General features: G+C 43.5%; 1 protein-coding gene across 3 annotated transcripts in view; it reads left to right on the top strand.

Annotated features, from left to right (window-relative positions):
* CHPF (chondroitin polymerizing factor) overlaps positions 1-15,878 on the top strand; it is a 40,167-nt gene that overhangs the window by 14,893 nt on the left and 9,396 nt on the right. The window contains exon 1 of one of the 3 annotated variants that reach the window (XM_056535872.1): positions 7,125-7,186. The exons of the other annotated variants lie outside the window; for them this stretch is intronic. Coding sequence (XP_056391847.1) covers positions 7,179-7,186 — 8 coding nt within the window. The 5' untranslated portion in view covers positions 7,125-7,178. Of the gene's footprint in view, positions 1-7,124; positions 7,187-15,878 lie in introns of those variants that run through there. 3 annotated transcript variants of the gene reach the window in all.

Below are 15,878 nucleotides of genomic sequence, written 5' to 3'. Positions count from 1 at the left end.
CTATTTATCATTATTATTATTATTTTATTATTTTATTTATTATTTTATTTATTATTATTTTTATTATAATTTTTATATAATAAAATAATAATAATATTTATATAATTTTTTTATTTTTATCAACTGGTGCTACAAAGTTAAACAAATTTGTAAATGACTTCTATTAAAAAAATCTCAATCCTTCCAGTATTTATCAGCTGCTGTATGCTCCACAGGAAATAGTTTTTCTTTCTGGAGTCCTTTATCACTCTAACTACAGTGCTCTCTGCTGACACCTCTGTTCATTTTAGGAACTGTCCGGAGCATAGGAGAATAGGTTTTCTATGGGGATTTGCTCGTACTCCGGACAGTTCCTGATACGGACAGAGGTGTCAGCAGAGAGCACTGTGGTCAGACAGAAAATAATTGCAGAAAGAAACTTCCTCTTTAGTATACAGCAGCTGATAAGTACTGGAAGCATTAAGATTTTTTTTAATAAAAGTAATTTACAAATCTCTTTAACATTCTGTAATCATTTGATTTAAAATAAAAAAAATATAAAAAAAAGTTTTCCGCCGAAGTACCCCTTTAAGTATTGCTAGAAAATAGAGGTTATCCTGGGACGCAGCATTCGCAATAGGTTAGGGGATCAATTAGGGATCGAACGATGATTATTTTTTTTTTTTTTTTTTTTAGAGCCGATATTGATAACCTGTGAACTTTCAGGCCGATAACTTATCCCGATTTTCCGTGCATTTTAAATCCATGAACTGCAGCGGCTTTTGTGGGGCAAGAAGAAATCCGGGCACTCACTGGATATGCTGAATCACAAATGTTTGTTTATCCATATGCAAGGCAATGCAAAGTAGCAACTCGCAGGACGCGTTTCGGCAAAGTGGCCTTTGTTAACTTATCAGTTGACAAAGGCCGCTTGGCCGAAACGCGTCCTGAGAGTTGCTACTGTGCATTGCCTTGCATATGGATAAACAAACATTTGTGATTCAGCATATCCAGTGAGTGCCCGGATTTCTTCTACCTACTATTTGTACCTCTGGTCCATGTGCACCACCACCTATACGAGTGCCGACTCTCTACTACTTCTTTTATGGGGCAAGAGACCGCCGCCGCCACCCGCTTCTCTCCCCCTGCCTGTCCTGAGTCCATCCACCGCCGCTGCCAGAGACCGCCGCCAGTGCCCCATTGCCTCCCCCAATCCCCAGTTTTATAATGACCTGTTCCCGGGTTCTGCGCTACTTCTGGCTCTGGCGGCATCCTGAGCTGTCACTGTGCGCCGGGCCACTGAGAGTGACGTCGCGTTGAGGACATCACTTGTCATTGCGCAGCGCACACCAACAGCGCAGGAGCCAGAAGTAGCGCGGACCCTGGGAACAGTTAATTATAAAACCAGGGATGGGGGAGGCAATGGGGCACCGGCGGCGGCGGTGGTTGGATTCAGGACCCCAGGACAGGCAGGGGGAGAGAAGCGGGCGGCGGTCTCTGACCTCGCAAAAGCCATTGCAGTTCATTGATTTAAAGCGCCCGCGTTATCGGCAAGGAAATTGCTGATACCGATAACTTAAAAAAATCGTGAATATCGGCCGATATGGCCAAACCGATAATCGGTCGATCCCTAGGATCAATAGTGCAGCTGGCCCTTTAAGAACCGATGCATCAATCAGCAAGCAGGGGAAACAATTCAACCTCTTCAGTCTATACAAATGTATCATATAATTGTATCAGAGGTTCTGGGAAAGCTGTAATGGATGTCCACGTTTTATTGGCTGCGGTCTCCCTTGTGCTTCAGATGCTGGTGACCCCTGACACCCACTTAGTGGGGGCTCAGGTTCACAGGCAGCGGCTGATGTGTTACATATGGTGCAGTGTGAGGACTGAGTCATTAGTAGCAGACCCTCAGCTGTTTCCAGCAGGGGCTCACATGTAAGTGAAAACACACGGGGGGGGGGGGGGGGGGGGGTGGTGTGATTGCCAGGTGATTCCAGGAATCCATCCGGCGCCACCGCGGGAACGAATCTGCTACAACTCATCAGCTGAGATTTTTCATTTTTTCTTTCTGTCCTCCGCTTCGGCCACAATGTATTCTGATTCCAAAGAGAGAGCCGCAGCAGTATACAGATAGAGCTGGAGGGGAGGTGTACAGCTACACTGTTCAAAAAAATAAAAGGAACACTTAAACACAATGTAAGTAAATGACACTTCTGTGGAATCCCACTGTCCACCCAGGAAGAACACTGACTGACAATCAATTTCACATGCTGTTGTGCAAATGGAACAGACAACAGGTGGAAATTATAGGAAATTAGCAAGACACCCCCCAATAAAGGAGTGGTTCTGCAGGCAGTGACCACAGACCACTTCTCAGGTCCTATGCTTCCTGGCTGATGTTGGCTGTAGGAGGGCAACAACCCAGCAGCAGGACCGCTACCTCCGCCTTTGTGCAAGGAGGAGCACTGCCAGAGCCCTGCAAAATGACCTCCAGCAGGCCACAAATGGGCATGTGTCCACTCAAACGGTCAGAAACAGACTCCATGAGAGTGGTATGAGGGCCCGACGTCCACAGGTGGGGGTTGTGCTTACAGCCGAACAACAATCAGGACTTTTGGCATTTGCCAGAGAACACCAAGATTGGCAAATTCGCAACTGGTGCACAGATTAAAGCAGGTTCAAACTGACCACATGTGACAGAGTCTGGAGACGCCGTGGAGAACGTTCTGCTGTCTGAAACATCCTCCAGCATGACCAGTTTGGCAGTGGGTCAGTAATGGTGTGGGGTGGCATTTCTTTGGGGGGCCACACAGTCCTCCATGTGCTTGCCAGAGGTAGCTTGACTGCCATTAGGTACCGAGATGAGATCCTAAGACCCCTTGTGAGACCATATGCTGGTGCGGTTGGCCCTGGGTTCCTCCTAATACAAGACAATGCTAGACCTCATGTGGCTGGAGTGTGTCAGCAGTTCCTACAAGAGGAAGGCATTGATGCTATGGACTGGCCGCCCGTTCCCCTGAATCCGATTGAGCACATCTGGGACGTCTCGCTCCATCCACCACAGACTGTCCAGGAGTTGGCGGATGCTTTAGTCCAGGTCTGGGAGGACATCCCTCAGGAGACCATCCTCCACCTCATCAGGATCATGCCCAGGCGTTGTAGGGAGGTCATACGGGCACGTGGAGGCCACACACTACTGAGCCTCATTGGGACTTGACATGAAGTTGGATCAGCCTGTAGTGAGTAGGGATCGACCGATAGTTTTTTTAGGGCCGATACCGATAATTGGTGCAGGTTAGCACCGATAACTTATGCCGATATTCTGGTATAAGTTATCGGCTATTTATCCCCCCGTGACACCGCTGCAGATGATTGATTTAAAGCGGGCGCTTTAAATCAATGAACTGCAGCGGCTTTTGCGGTGCCATAGACCGCCGCCACCCGCTTCTCTCCCCCTGCCTGTCCGGGGGTCCTCCTGAGTTCTCCTTTTAAGGCATTTGATTCCTAATTCAGTTTACGACAGTGCATACACCTAAACCCCCCCCCCCCCCCTCCCCCCCTGTAGGGTAAATGCACTTGCTTTCCGCACTATAGTGGGTATATCGCCACCCAGTGGCATTGTGCAGATGCCCATACTGTAGTCTGTCTGTGCCTTCAGGTTGGAGCTCTGTCCGTTTTCTTCCCTTTTCATCTGCAGAGTCTTCAGTATTCAGGGTAATAGTTGTGGGATGAAGCGGAGAGGCACTTTCTCTTGCACGTTGCTGCACTCCCCCTCATTCTGTATGAGGCCTGGACCCTGGCACTTAGTGGGTCACCTAATAAGCACTTTCCTGGCGCTGGTTGCTGTTTCCCCAGGCAGGGACACTCCGGCAGCCATTCTTAAGCCCATTGTATCTGACTGACTGACCATCACACACTGTAATTTCACTTTTTTATATATAATCCACCTACAGGATTAACCTGGCGTTGCCCTTGTCTTTGAAATCTCAGCTCCTATTGTTAGAGCGCCGTCCCTGCCAGTCTGCCCGCTGATCAGATGTTCCTGCTGTTCTGGAGAAATGCGGAGACCTAAAGTCTATACTAGCAGCCTCCAGCTGTTGCGAAACTACAACTCCCAGCATGCTGAAAGTTGCAGTTTCACAACAGCTGGAGAGCCATAATTTGAAGCTCACTGGTGTACAGCAATATAAACCATAGCTTCTGTAATCTACCTTTGCTGAGCTGCATTATAAAAAATTTATTTGGGTAAAAATTTTGTACCTAATTTTTTTTTTTCATCATTTTAAAAAATTTTTTGGAGATGGAAGCAGCCATGTTTTTTTTCTCAACCTGGGTAACCCCCTGTCCAGGCATGCTAGGACTTGTAGTTTTGCAACAGCTGGAGGCACACTAGTTGAGGAAATTCTAGTGTCTTGTGAACTGGAGGACCCAGCATGTCCATACATTACACACAGTCTGTTGATTTCAATGGGAACTGCGCAGTACTTGATTTCCCCTGTGGTGGTGCTGTATAGAAACTGAACACCTATTCCCAGGTTCTCCCAAGGATAAACACAGACAGACTGCAAGTCCTAGAGGAGAGTCCCTTATTTAGGACCCTTATCTATTCGCCAGCCTGTCCGTATTCACTCTTGGGAGTAGCTGGAAATAGATTTGATTTCCCTTCAGCACCCCCACAGGGGAAATGAAGTATTGCACACTTCCCATTGAAATAAATGAACTGTCTAATGTGTAGGCGTGCGGAGTCCTCCAGTGCAATAGACATCCTTAGCTAGTAGATCAGGGGGTCCTGAGTAAGGGGCAAGAGTGTTTCTTGCTTTAGGAGGACCAAACATGTCCACACGTTTCCTAGATTGCCCATTAATTGACTTCAATTGGAACTGTGTAATTCTTAAAGGGGTATTCCGGTGGGGGGGGGGGGGGGGAATACATATATTAAAAAAAAAAAAAAAAAAATTCTTAATCCTTCCAGTGCTTATTAGCTGCTCAATACTACAGAGGAAACTCTTTTATTTTTGGAACACAGAGCTCTCTGCTGACATCACGAGCACAGTGCTCTCTGCTGACACCTCTGTCCATTTTTAAGAACTGTAAAGAGTAGGAGAAAATCCCCATAGAAAACATTATGCTGTTCTGGACAGTTCCTAAAATAGACAGAGATGTCAGCAGAGAGCATTGTGTTCCAAAAAGAAGAAAAAATTCCTCTGTAGTATTCAGCAGCTAATAAGTACTGGAAGGATTAAGATTTTTTTTTTTAATAGAAGTAATTCACAAATCTGTGAAGTCAGTCAGGAAGGAAGTCATCTGTGGTTTCTGAATGTCAGCAGATAAGCGTTACGCAGCCGCCCTTTATCATGTGACACCCCCACCCCCCAGTACAAAGACTCTTTTTATATAGTGCAAGTTTAAAAGAAATAATTAACTTTCTCTGAAGCGACGGCAGAACATAGATACATAAATAAATAAATGGCCCTTGGGGGCCCCGCATACTTTCCTATGGGATGACTACAGAGCATAAATGTGCAGTGGCCTGTGTCAGTCTATACTGTATCTCTGGAATTCTTTCCATGAACCAGGAAGCTCTGGATGAACGTTGTTAGATCAGTGGTCTTCTAACTGGCCCTTCAAATGTTGCAAAACTACAACTCCCAGCATGCCCGGACAGCCGTTGGCTGTCCGGGCATGCTGGGAGTTGTAGTTTTGCAACATCTGGAGGTCCACAGTTTGAAAACCGCTCGGCTAGGTATATAAAATATATATTTTGCAAACTAAATTTGTGTTAATATTTGGCAGAACCCACATCAGTCCTTCCCTTGTGTCTGATACGGTTTATCTGAGGCCTCAGATTGTATCACACAACTGCTGGCAGGAGTTCACAGGTTGGCAGAGGTGGCCGTCATGGCGCAGGATACGGTATATTGGTTACAGGGAAACACTCGCTGCCTGTGGATGCCTTTATCTGCTGCAGATGTAGAGCTGAGCCGTGTATCTTCGCGCACTGTTTACCCCATCAGAGCTACCAGCGGCTGCTTATCTGCTGGAAGAAAACGTGGCATGGAGGTGCCACCGCCTGCCCGCATAACACAAGGATGCACTGGTGATGAGGAGAGAACTGGAGTATAATACAGGAAATAACTCAGGATCAGTACAGGATAAGTAATGTAATGTATGTACACAGTGACCTCACCAGCAGAATAGTGAGTACAGCTCTGGAGTATAATACAGGAAATAACTCAGGATCAGTACAGGATAAGTAATGTATGTACACAGTGACCTCACCAGCAGAATAGTGAGTACAGCTCTGGAGTATAATACAGGATATAACTCAGGATCAGTACAGGATAAGTAATGTAATGTACACAGTGACCTCACCAGCAGAATAGTGAGTACAGCTCTGGAGTATAATACAGGATATAACTCAGGATCAGTACAGTATAAATAATGTAATGTATGTACACAGTGACCTCACCAGCAGAATAGTGAGTGCAGCTCTGGGGTATAATACAGGATATAACTCAGGATCAGTACAGGATAAGTAATGCAATGTATGTACACAGTGACCTCACCAGCAGAATAGTGAGTGCAGCTCTGGGGTATAATACAGGATATAACTCAGGATCAGTACAGGATAAGTAATGTATGTACACAGTGACCTCACCAGCAGAATAGTGAGTACAGCTCTGGAGTATAATACAGGATAGAACTCAGGATCAGTACAGGATAAGTAATGTAATGTATGTACACAGTGACCTCACCAGCAGAATAGTGAGTGCAGTATAAGTAATGTATGTACACAGTGGGGGAGACTTATAAAAACCTGTGCTGAGGAAAAGTTGCCCATAGCAACCAATCAGATCGCTTGTTTCAGTTTCCAGAGGCCTTGTTAAAAATGAAAGTAATCTGGTTGCTATGGGCAACTTTTTCCTCTGCCAGGTTTTGATAAATCTCCCCCGGTGACCCTACCAGCAGAATAGTTAGACTCCACGGCTGCGTTTTTTTTGTTCAGCACATATTCCGGTTTTCCAGCAGCTGCTTCCTATATCGCCTGCCGGTAATTGGAACAATAAGCGATTAACCTGAAGATCAAAGGCAGAGTTTTTTTTATTTTTTTTAACTCCAAAACCCCCTGGGCATTAACTTCTCTCGGGATTTATGAGAAGAACGTTATTCATGAGACCCTGTTACATTTATTGGACATGATGAGGTGATTTGTGAGGTCTGTCACCTAGAATTGCTTTACAAAAATCTGATTAATAGGGCGAGAAGAGTCGGCTCCAGCTGGTGCGAAAACTACCAACACGCCCCCGACACTGTTGGGGCATGCTGGGAGTTGTAGTATGCCGGCAGTATGTTTGAAGGGGTACTTTACTACCCTAACGTTCGTAAAATTGTGTTCCGAGCGCTGGGTGAGGGCTGCGGGGGTCGTGATGTCACACCACACCCCCTCAATGCAAGTCTTTGGGAGGGGGCGTGGCTATGCCACGCCCCCTCCCATAGACTTGCATTGAGGGGGTGTGGTGTGACATCACGACCCCCGCAGCCCTCACCCAGCGTTCGGAACAAAATGTTCCGAACGCTAGGGCAGTGGAGTACCCCTTTAAATTCAGGGAAAAAAAACTAAATAAAAGGAGCGGACAGTCCACTTATCCTTGACCATAACACAGGTTAAAACAGTAGAAAACTTCAGATGACTGACTTCAACGAGGGGAGCTGTGTCCAAAACATATTTTATTTTCATTTTTTAATCAACTGGTGCCAGAAAGTTAAAGATTCTATAAAAAAAAAAAAAAAAATCTTTACCCTTCCAGCACTTATTAGCAGCTGTATGCTACAGAGGAAAATCCATTTTTTTCTTTTCTTTTTAATTATTTTTTTTTTGTCTTGTCCACAGTGCTCTCTGCTGACACCTCTGTCCATGTCAGGAACTGTCCAGAGCAGCATAGGTTTGCTGACATGGACAGAGGTGTCAGCAGAGAGCACTGTGGACAAGACAGAAAAGAAATTAAAAAAAGAAAATAATTTCCTCTGTAGCATACAGCTGCTAATAAGTACTGGAAGGGTTAAGATTTTTAAATAGAAGTAATTTACAAATCTGTTTAACTTTCTGATCACACTGTATGCACTTTTGTTGTGTTTTCTTAAGACATGAGAATCCACCAGTCATAACAAAATGCATGTTAAAAAAAAAAAAAAAAAACTTGCATTCAGCTGTTGCAAAACCACTACTCCCAGCATGCCCGGACAGCCACATGCTCGAAGTTGTAGTTTTGTACAATCTCCATAGTCTCCCCTCCAGCTTTGTGTATACTTTAATCTCTATGGGATCAGGATATATAGATGTACACCTCCCCTCCAGCTCTATCTGTATACTGCTGCTATCTCTATAGGATCAGGATATATAGTAGTTATACACCTCCCTGCGTTAAAGGGGTTCTCCGCCATAAGGTGATTTTAGTACGTACCTGGCAGACAGTAATGGACATGCTTAGGAAGGATCTGCGCTTGTCTTGGGGCTAAATGGCTATGCTGTGAGATTACCACAATACTGTGTCTAGCTGTTTGTGAACTGGTGTTTCCTGTTTTACTTTTTCTTTGACTACAAATCCCACAATTCCATCTTCCTCCCTCCCACACATCAGCCACCCCACCCATTGAAACATAAATGAGCTGCATCCATTCAAAAGACCTGTGGTTTTCAATCAGGGAGCCTCCAGCTGTTGCATTAGTTGCAGATTGATCCCTCCACCCATTGAAGCAGACAGGCTCCCTGTCATCAGCTGACTAGTGATGTCAGGTCTCGGCCGCATTGCAACCTGGGAAAAATCTGAGACAACAGTCATTTTGTATGCGGTTAAAAATAAATATTTGGGTGAAAATCACATAAGAATTGTGAGAAAACCGTCGCACACAGGTACAGACACTATATTATGAACTACACTAACTTTACAGCCCCTGTAGCATAGTCAAATAAAAAATAAATAAAAAATTCCTGTAATACCCCTTTAATTCTGCTTAGTGCACATTAGAATTCTATTGAAAACAATCGGAAGCTGCTACATCTTAATTTCTGGGCAGAATTTCTCAGTTTGTAAATTGCGTAGTGCGAATGCTCTTACGGTGAAGTTGGATTCGGACTACTCCTTCTTGTTCTTCAGTGCCCCCCTGTATAGTGGTATTAGCCCTTCTGATCAGGCCTCTGCACATCTATAGGTTGTGCGTCCCTTTAATTTCGCCCGTCTGCTTGTGTCCAGATGTGTTGTGGCTGCAGTGTTGGATATATACCGTAATCTCGCTGTCATCCGCGCCGGCGTATTTTTGGGATGAAGCGGCCAAGATAGTTTTTGTCAGATTTGACCTTCTTCTTCTAAGTCGCCTTAAGCTGTTTTTTGTCTAAAAATAACCATGTGTGCAGCTGTGCCACGTAGTGAGTGACGGGCGCCGCGCACGCAGCCAGATGAGCCGCACCGGGGCCTTTATTATACACTGATTTATGGAATCCTTCTCACAATGTTCACACCAGTCATTTGCAGCCAGTGGCTCTACTACTCTGGAAGAACCGCAACTCCCAGCATGTCCTGAGTGATAGTTCTGCAGCAGCTGCCACTGGTTTACTTTCCTGCATCGTTTTAAAGGGGTACTCCGGCGAAAAACATCTTATCTCCTATCCAAAGGCGCTGGGTCTGGAACACGGAAGCTTGGAGCCTCAGTGTTTGTGACGTTACACCACGCCCCCTCTATTCATGTCTATGGGAGGGGGCGTGGCGGCTACGTAGTAGCCGTCACGCCTCCTCCCATAGACATGAATGGAGGGGGCGTGGCGGCAGTAGTCGCCAGTCATCGGGCAAGGAATGGAGTTCGCTCCGGGACCCCCGCAATTAGACATCTTATCCCCTATCCTTCGGATGGGGGATAAGATGTTTTTTTGCCAGAGTACCCCTTTAAGCCATGGTAAGCCAAGTGCAGGTAAACTTGGTCATAAAAAAGCACTCCAGCCAACTTCCTGTAAGTTTCGGGAGGACATAATCACCCTTCGGATCCCTCCTGCTTGCTGCCTGACCCCTCCCCTCCAGCTCTATCTGTATACTGCTGCTATCTCTATGGAATCGGGATTAGAGATGAGCGAACTTACAGTAAATTCGATTCATCACGAACTTCTCAGCTCGGCGGTTGCTGACTTTTCCTGCATAAATTAGTTCAGCTTTCTGGTGCTCCCCTGGGCTGGAAAAGGTGGATACAGTCCTAGGAAAGAGTCTCCTAGGACTGTATCCACATTTTCCAGCCCAGGGGAGCACCGGAAAGCTGAACTAATTTATGCAGGAAAAGTCATCAACTGCCGAGCTGAGAAGTTTGTGACGAATCGAATTTACTGTAAGTTCGCTCGTCTCTAGTGAACACCAACAGCCTAACTAGATGCAGTGATGAGACTCCACACCCCCAGAGGATTCATGGGAAATGTAGGCAGCATTAGGAAATCATTTCAGCGATGAAATTAGTGGCTAAAAACCAATGCCTGCCACATCAGCTAAAACTGGTACGGTATATGTACAAGGTATACACAAGAACCTCTACATTATTCTGTTTATAGCCTATGTTACACTATATAAACAAAAATAAACATTTCCTGAAGTATTTTACCCATGAGGCATCACCCTCCTATTAATTGGATGGCCTTCCCATTTCTAGACTGGAAATTGTGTCCTTTATTGCTCATTACCCAGCTTTTCCTGGAGACAGATTTTAACAAATTGTTGAATAGATTAACAATGTGCTGTAAGGGGGCGACTCGCTGACCCCTATTTACAGGGTAGTTCCTTAATGCCATATTTGTGGGATGGAATTGTAGAAGACTCCTTCCTATACGAGCTGTGTCTATATATAACTATGCGGGGGTTAAAGTTTACCCAAGGTGCCGGTCTGTCTCCATTACAGATGGGTGATTGTTCTGCTGGTGGCGGGATAGGTCTTGGTATCTTACACTTCAGCTTCTGTCTCTGCGCGGTCTAATCCGGTCTCCTCCTCCCTCTCTGGGGTACGTGCAGCGGCCTTGGCAGAGACTGGAACAAAAAGACTTTATATATATGTATATATATGTGTATATATATATATATATATATATATATGTATGTATGTATGTATGTATGTATATATATATATATATATATATATATATATATATATATATATATATATATAATGTATGTGTGTGTATATATGTATATATATATATATGTGTGTGTATATATGTATGTGTGTGTATATAATTATATGTGTATATAATTATATGTGTATATGTATGTGTATGTGTATGTATGTATATGTATATGTATATATATATATATATATATATATATATATATATATATATATATATATATATATATATATATATATATATATATATATATATATTATAGATATTATAATCTATTCAGTGCAACGAGATGGACAGAACGCATATGTGAGAGCGGAACGTGCGCAGGGCCTATGGGTGACTCGCAGCATGAAGTGTATAACTACTATATATACTTTTCCCATAGAGAGAGCAGTAGTATACAGATAGAGCTGGAGGGGAGGTATAGAACTACTATATATCCTCATCCTAGCAGCAGTATACAGAGAGAGCTGGAGGGGAGGTGTATGAATACTATATATCCTCATCCTAGCAGCAGTATACAGAGAGAGCTGGAGGGAAGGTGTATGAATACTATATATCCTCATCCTAGCAGCCGTATACAGAGAGAGCTGGAGGGGAGGTGTATGAATACTATATATCCTCATCCTAGCAGCCGTATACAGAGAGAGCTGGAGGGGAGGTGTATGAATACTATATATCCTCATCCTAGCAGTAGTATACAGAGAGAGCTGGAGGGGAGGTGTATGAATACTATATATCCTCATCCTAGCAGTAGTATACAGAGAGCTGGAGGGGAGGTGTATGAATACTATATATCCTCATCCTAGCAGCAGTATACAGAGAGAGCTGGAGGGGAGGTGTATGAATACTATATATCCTCATCCTAGCAGCAGTATACAGACAGAGCTGGAGGGGAGTCTATGCGCATTGTGCAAAACTACAACACCCAGCAAGCCCGGACAGCCAAAGGCTGTCCGGGCATGCTGGGAGTTGTAGTTTTGCAACAGCTGGAGGCAAGGTTTTTTTTTTTTTTTTTCTTTTTTTTTTTTTTTTAACATGCATTTTTTAGTTGTGACTGGTGGACTCTTCTGTCTTAAGAAAACACAACAGCGTTCCGGACTCTATGTTCCGCAATACAGGGCTACGCTAAAATGCAATCTCACTACAAAGATGGCGCTTATCAGTTTTGCCTTTCTGGGTGCGTTCAACTTTTGTAAAATGACAACTCCCAGCAAATGCTATTGTGGGTGATATTTTTTTATTTTTATAATTTTTTAATTTTTTTTTATTTTTATTTTTTTAATGTATTTAATTTTGTCTTTAACCCTTTCACAGTTTATTACTGCATTCAGAGTACCACTCCACGGGTTGGATGCAGAGCGCCCGGCTTACAGAGTGTAAGTTGTGTAGCCATAGAATCACATTGCTCCTTGCCTCCGCCAGCCATATGAGAGCGTGCAGAGTGCACTCTTGTATACAGTACCGGAGGCCGGACTCCCGTCACTTTACTGACTGGAGTCCCTGCTCCTAGCTGGGGTAAGCTGTGCCTGCGTCATACTGCGTGGGTATGGCCAGGGCTGGGCAGAAGGTATATATACCGCTGTACAGGATAGACTTAAAGGGGTACTCCGGGGGAAAAAATTTTTTTTTTTTTTTTTTTTTTTTTTCTGGTGCCAGAAAGTTAAACAGATTTGTAAATTACTTCTATTTAAAAAATCTCAATCCTTCCAGTACTTATCAGCTGCTGTATTCTCCACAGGAAGTTCTTTTCTTTTTTTTTTGAATTTCCTTTCTGTCTGACCACAGTGCTCTCTGCTGACACCTCTGTCCATTTTAGGAACTTTCCAGAGCAGAAGCAAATCCTCATAGCAAACCTATCCTGCTCTGAACAGTTCCTGATATGGACAGAGGTGGCAGCAGAGAGCACTGTGGTCAGACAGAAAAGAGATTCAAAAGGAAAAGAACTTCCTGTGGGTCCTACAGCAGCTGATAAGTACTGGAAGGATGAAGATTTTTAAATAGAAGTAATTTAGAAATCTGTTTTGACTTTCTGGCACCAGTTGATTTAAAAAAAATAAAAATAAAATACTTTTCCACCGGAGTACCCCTTTAAGTAGTGAGACACACTTGGGAAGATTTATCAAATCCTGTGTAGAGGAAAAGCTTTGCTGTTGTCCATAGCAACCAATAAGATTACTTTTATTTCATTTTTTTAAAAATAGAAAAGTAATCTGACCGGTTGCTATGGGCCACTGCATCCCTCTTCTCCTACCCAGGTTTTGATTTTTGATTAACTCGCGCGCGCGCCCCCCCCCCCCCCCCCCTTTGGAAAACACTGCCATATAGTCCAACCTAAGTAGTCAGAGGACATCTTGTCCTCAGAATGTCTCAGTAGTGCAGCCTCAGCCTTTGGGCTTTTTCGCTTTAAAGGGGTATTCCAGGAACTTTGTATATATTATATTATATTCTCAATATATCAACTGGCTCTAGAAGGTTAAACAGATTTGTAAATTACTTATATTAAAACATCTTAATCCTTTCAATAATTATCAGCTGCTGAAGTTGAGTTGTTGTTTTCTGTCTGACAACAGTGCTCTCTGCTGACATCTCTGCTTGTCTCGGGAACTGCACAGAGTAGAAGGGGATTTGCTATGGGGATTTGCTTCTACTCTGGGCAGTTCCCGAGACACGTGTCACCGGAGAGCACTTAGACAGAAAAGAACAACTCTACTTCAGCAACTCATAAGTACTGAAAGGATTAAGATTTTTTTTAATAGAAGTAATTTACAAATCTGTTTAACTTTCTGGAGCCAGTTGATATATTTTTTTCCAGGAAAACCCGTTCAGTAGAGGGATTTACCATATTATTTTTTCTCTAAAGCCACCCATCGCTATCCCTGACAGAGATTAGAAGGATGGAGGGGTCACCTGTCAATCACACGGCTGAAGCTTCTGTCGGGCAGGACTTACTGTAAGCGCGCCTCATCTAGAAGACGCAGTATTAAGGATCCTTACAGAACAAGGTCGTCTTGCTTAACCAAGGGTATAGGGGGTATTTGCTGAAAATTTGAGCACTTAAAGTAATTGGGCTCCGTAATTGACAGCATGGGCGACTGTCTGTAATCCACTCTGCTGGACGTGTGGGATCAAATGTAGTAAGCGGCTTCCTCAGTCGCACTTGTCAATCATTTAGGGCAGTGGTCTCCAACCTGCGGACCTCCAGATGTTTCAAAACTACAACTCCCAGCATGCCCGGACAGCCAACGGCTGTCCGGGCATGCTGGGAGTTGTAGTTTTGAAACATCTGGAGGTCCGCAGGTTGGAGACCACTGCCCTAAATGATTGACAATGCTGGGAGTTGTAGTTTTGCAACATCTGGAGGTCCGCAGGTTGGAGACCACTGATTAAGGGAATGGTATTAGACTCCATATGGACTCTGTATGTTCACATCATGGCTATCATGATGTGAACATAGTCCTGGTTACCCCGGCCTCCTGATAATGCGCATTTTATTTGTTGATGACCAAATGATCAGTGATTGGGCTTATTGTGGTGGCAATTTCTCTCCAGTGCCGCCGCAGGTGAAATGAGGTATTAAAACCCAGTAATCATTAAAATCGGTGAGCTGTCTGTGCTATGTACGGTCATATAGGGTCCTCCGGAGCAGGGCACTCTTCGAATAAGTACGGTAATAGGTTTTTAGATCTGACTGGATATCAGGGGAAATTTTAAATGCAATGTGTAATCAAAAATGTTATTTAAACAATTGGTCTATTTCTATCATTTCGGATTTTTTTTATATTTTAAAATTTTTACTATCCTATCGAAAGCCACAAGGAGGGTCCAGCAGCACACCAAGGTAGAAGCAAAACGTGCTTTATTTAGCCCATATACAAGTGGATGCGACGTTTCGCCAACCTCTCGCTGTCTTTATCAAGCATGTTCAAGGGATCACAACTCTCACACACACATATATATATATATATATATATATATATATATATATATATATATATATATATATATATATATATATTTATTATTATTCTTAAAGTGCATCAAATATGATAAATACAAAAATCACATAAAAATCCAAATAGTAATCTCTTTTATAAAACATTCTGTGCAAAATACAACAGCAGAAAAAAACAAGAGGACAGCGCCTAGCGTAATTCTGTGTAAAAAAATAAAAAAAAACAAGGATCCAAAGTGCAGGTGTTGTGCTCACCTGGCTGGATACTTGGGTTCATGCATGTAACCCCTCCGTATGGGGTACAGACGTATGGATCTCGAGCGGCAGCCTGCAAACTGTAGGACTGATCACCTTGCAAAGGGCGGTCAGTATTCGTAGACAACTGGATACGGCAGGAAAAACTTTTTGCGCTGGCGCTGCTTTCATGCGATCTACTTCAGACTCCGTATAAGGGGATATAGTATAAAAAGGTTTTATTGTTAAATAAAAAAAAAAAAAAAAATGACGCTGTGCAAAACGCGTTTCAGGACTATTTTCCCTTTATCAATTGCTTAAAGACAGCCCATTTTTAAGCAATTGATGAAGGGAAAATATAGTCCTGAAACGCATTTTGCACACGGTCATATGTTTTCTTTTCTTTTTAAAGTAAAAATAAAACCTTTTTATACTAAATCCCGTGATACGGAGTCTGAAGTGGATCGCATGAAAGCAGCGCCAGCTCAAAAAGTTTTTCCTGCCATATCCAGTTGTCTACAAAATACAACAGTATACAGACAATACAGTGCAATG

The sequence above is a fragment of the Hyla sarda genome, chromosome 8 (genome assembly GCF_029499605.1).
Source record: "Hyla sarda isolate aHylSar1 chromosome 8, aHylSar1.hap1, whole genome shotgun sequence".
In the NCBI taxonomy this organism is placed as follows: Eukaryota; Metazoa; Chordata; class Amphibia; order Anura; family Hylidae; genus Hyla; species Hyla sarda.
Note: the sequence above shows the minus strand (reverse complement) of the source record. Positions and strands in the feature narration are given on the sequence as shown.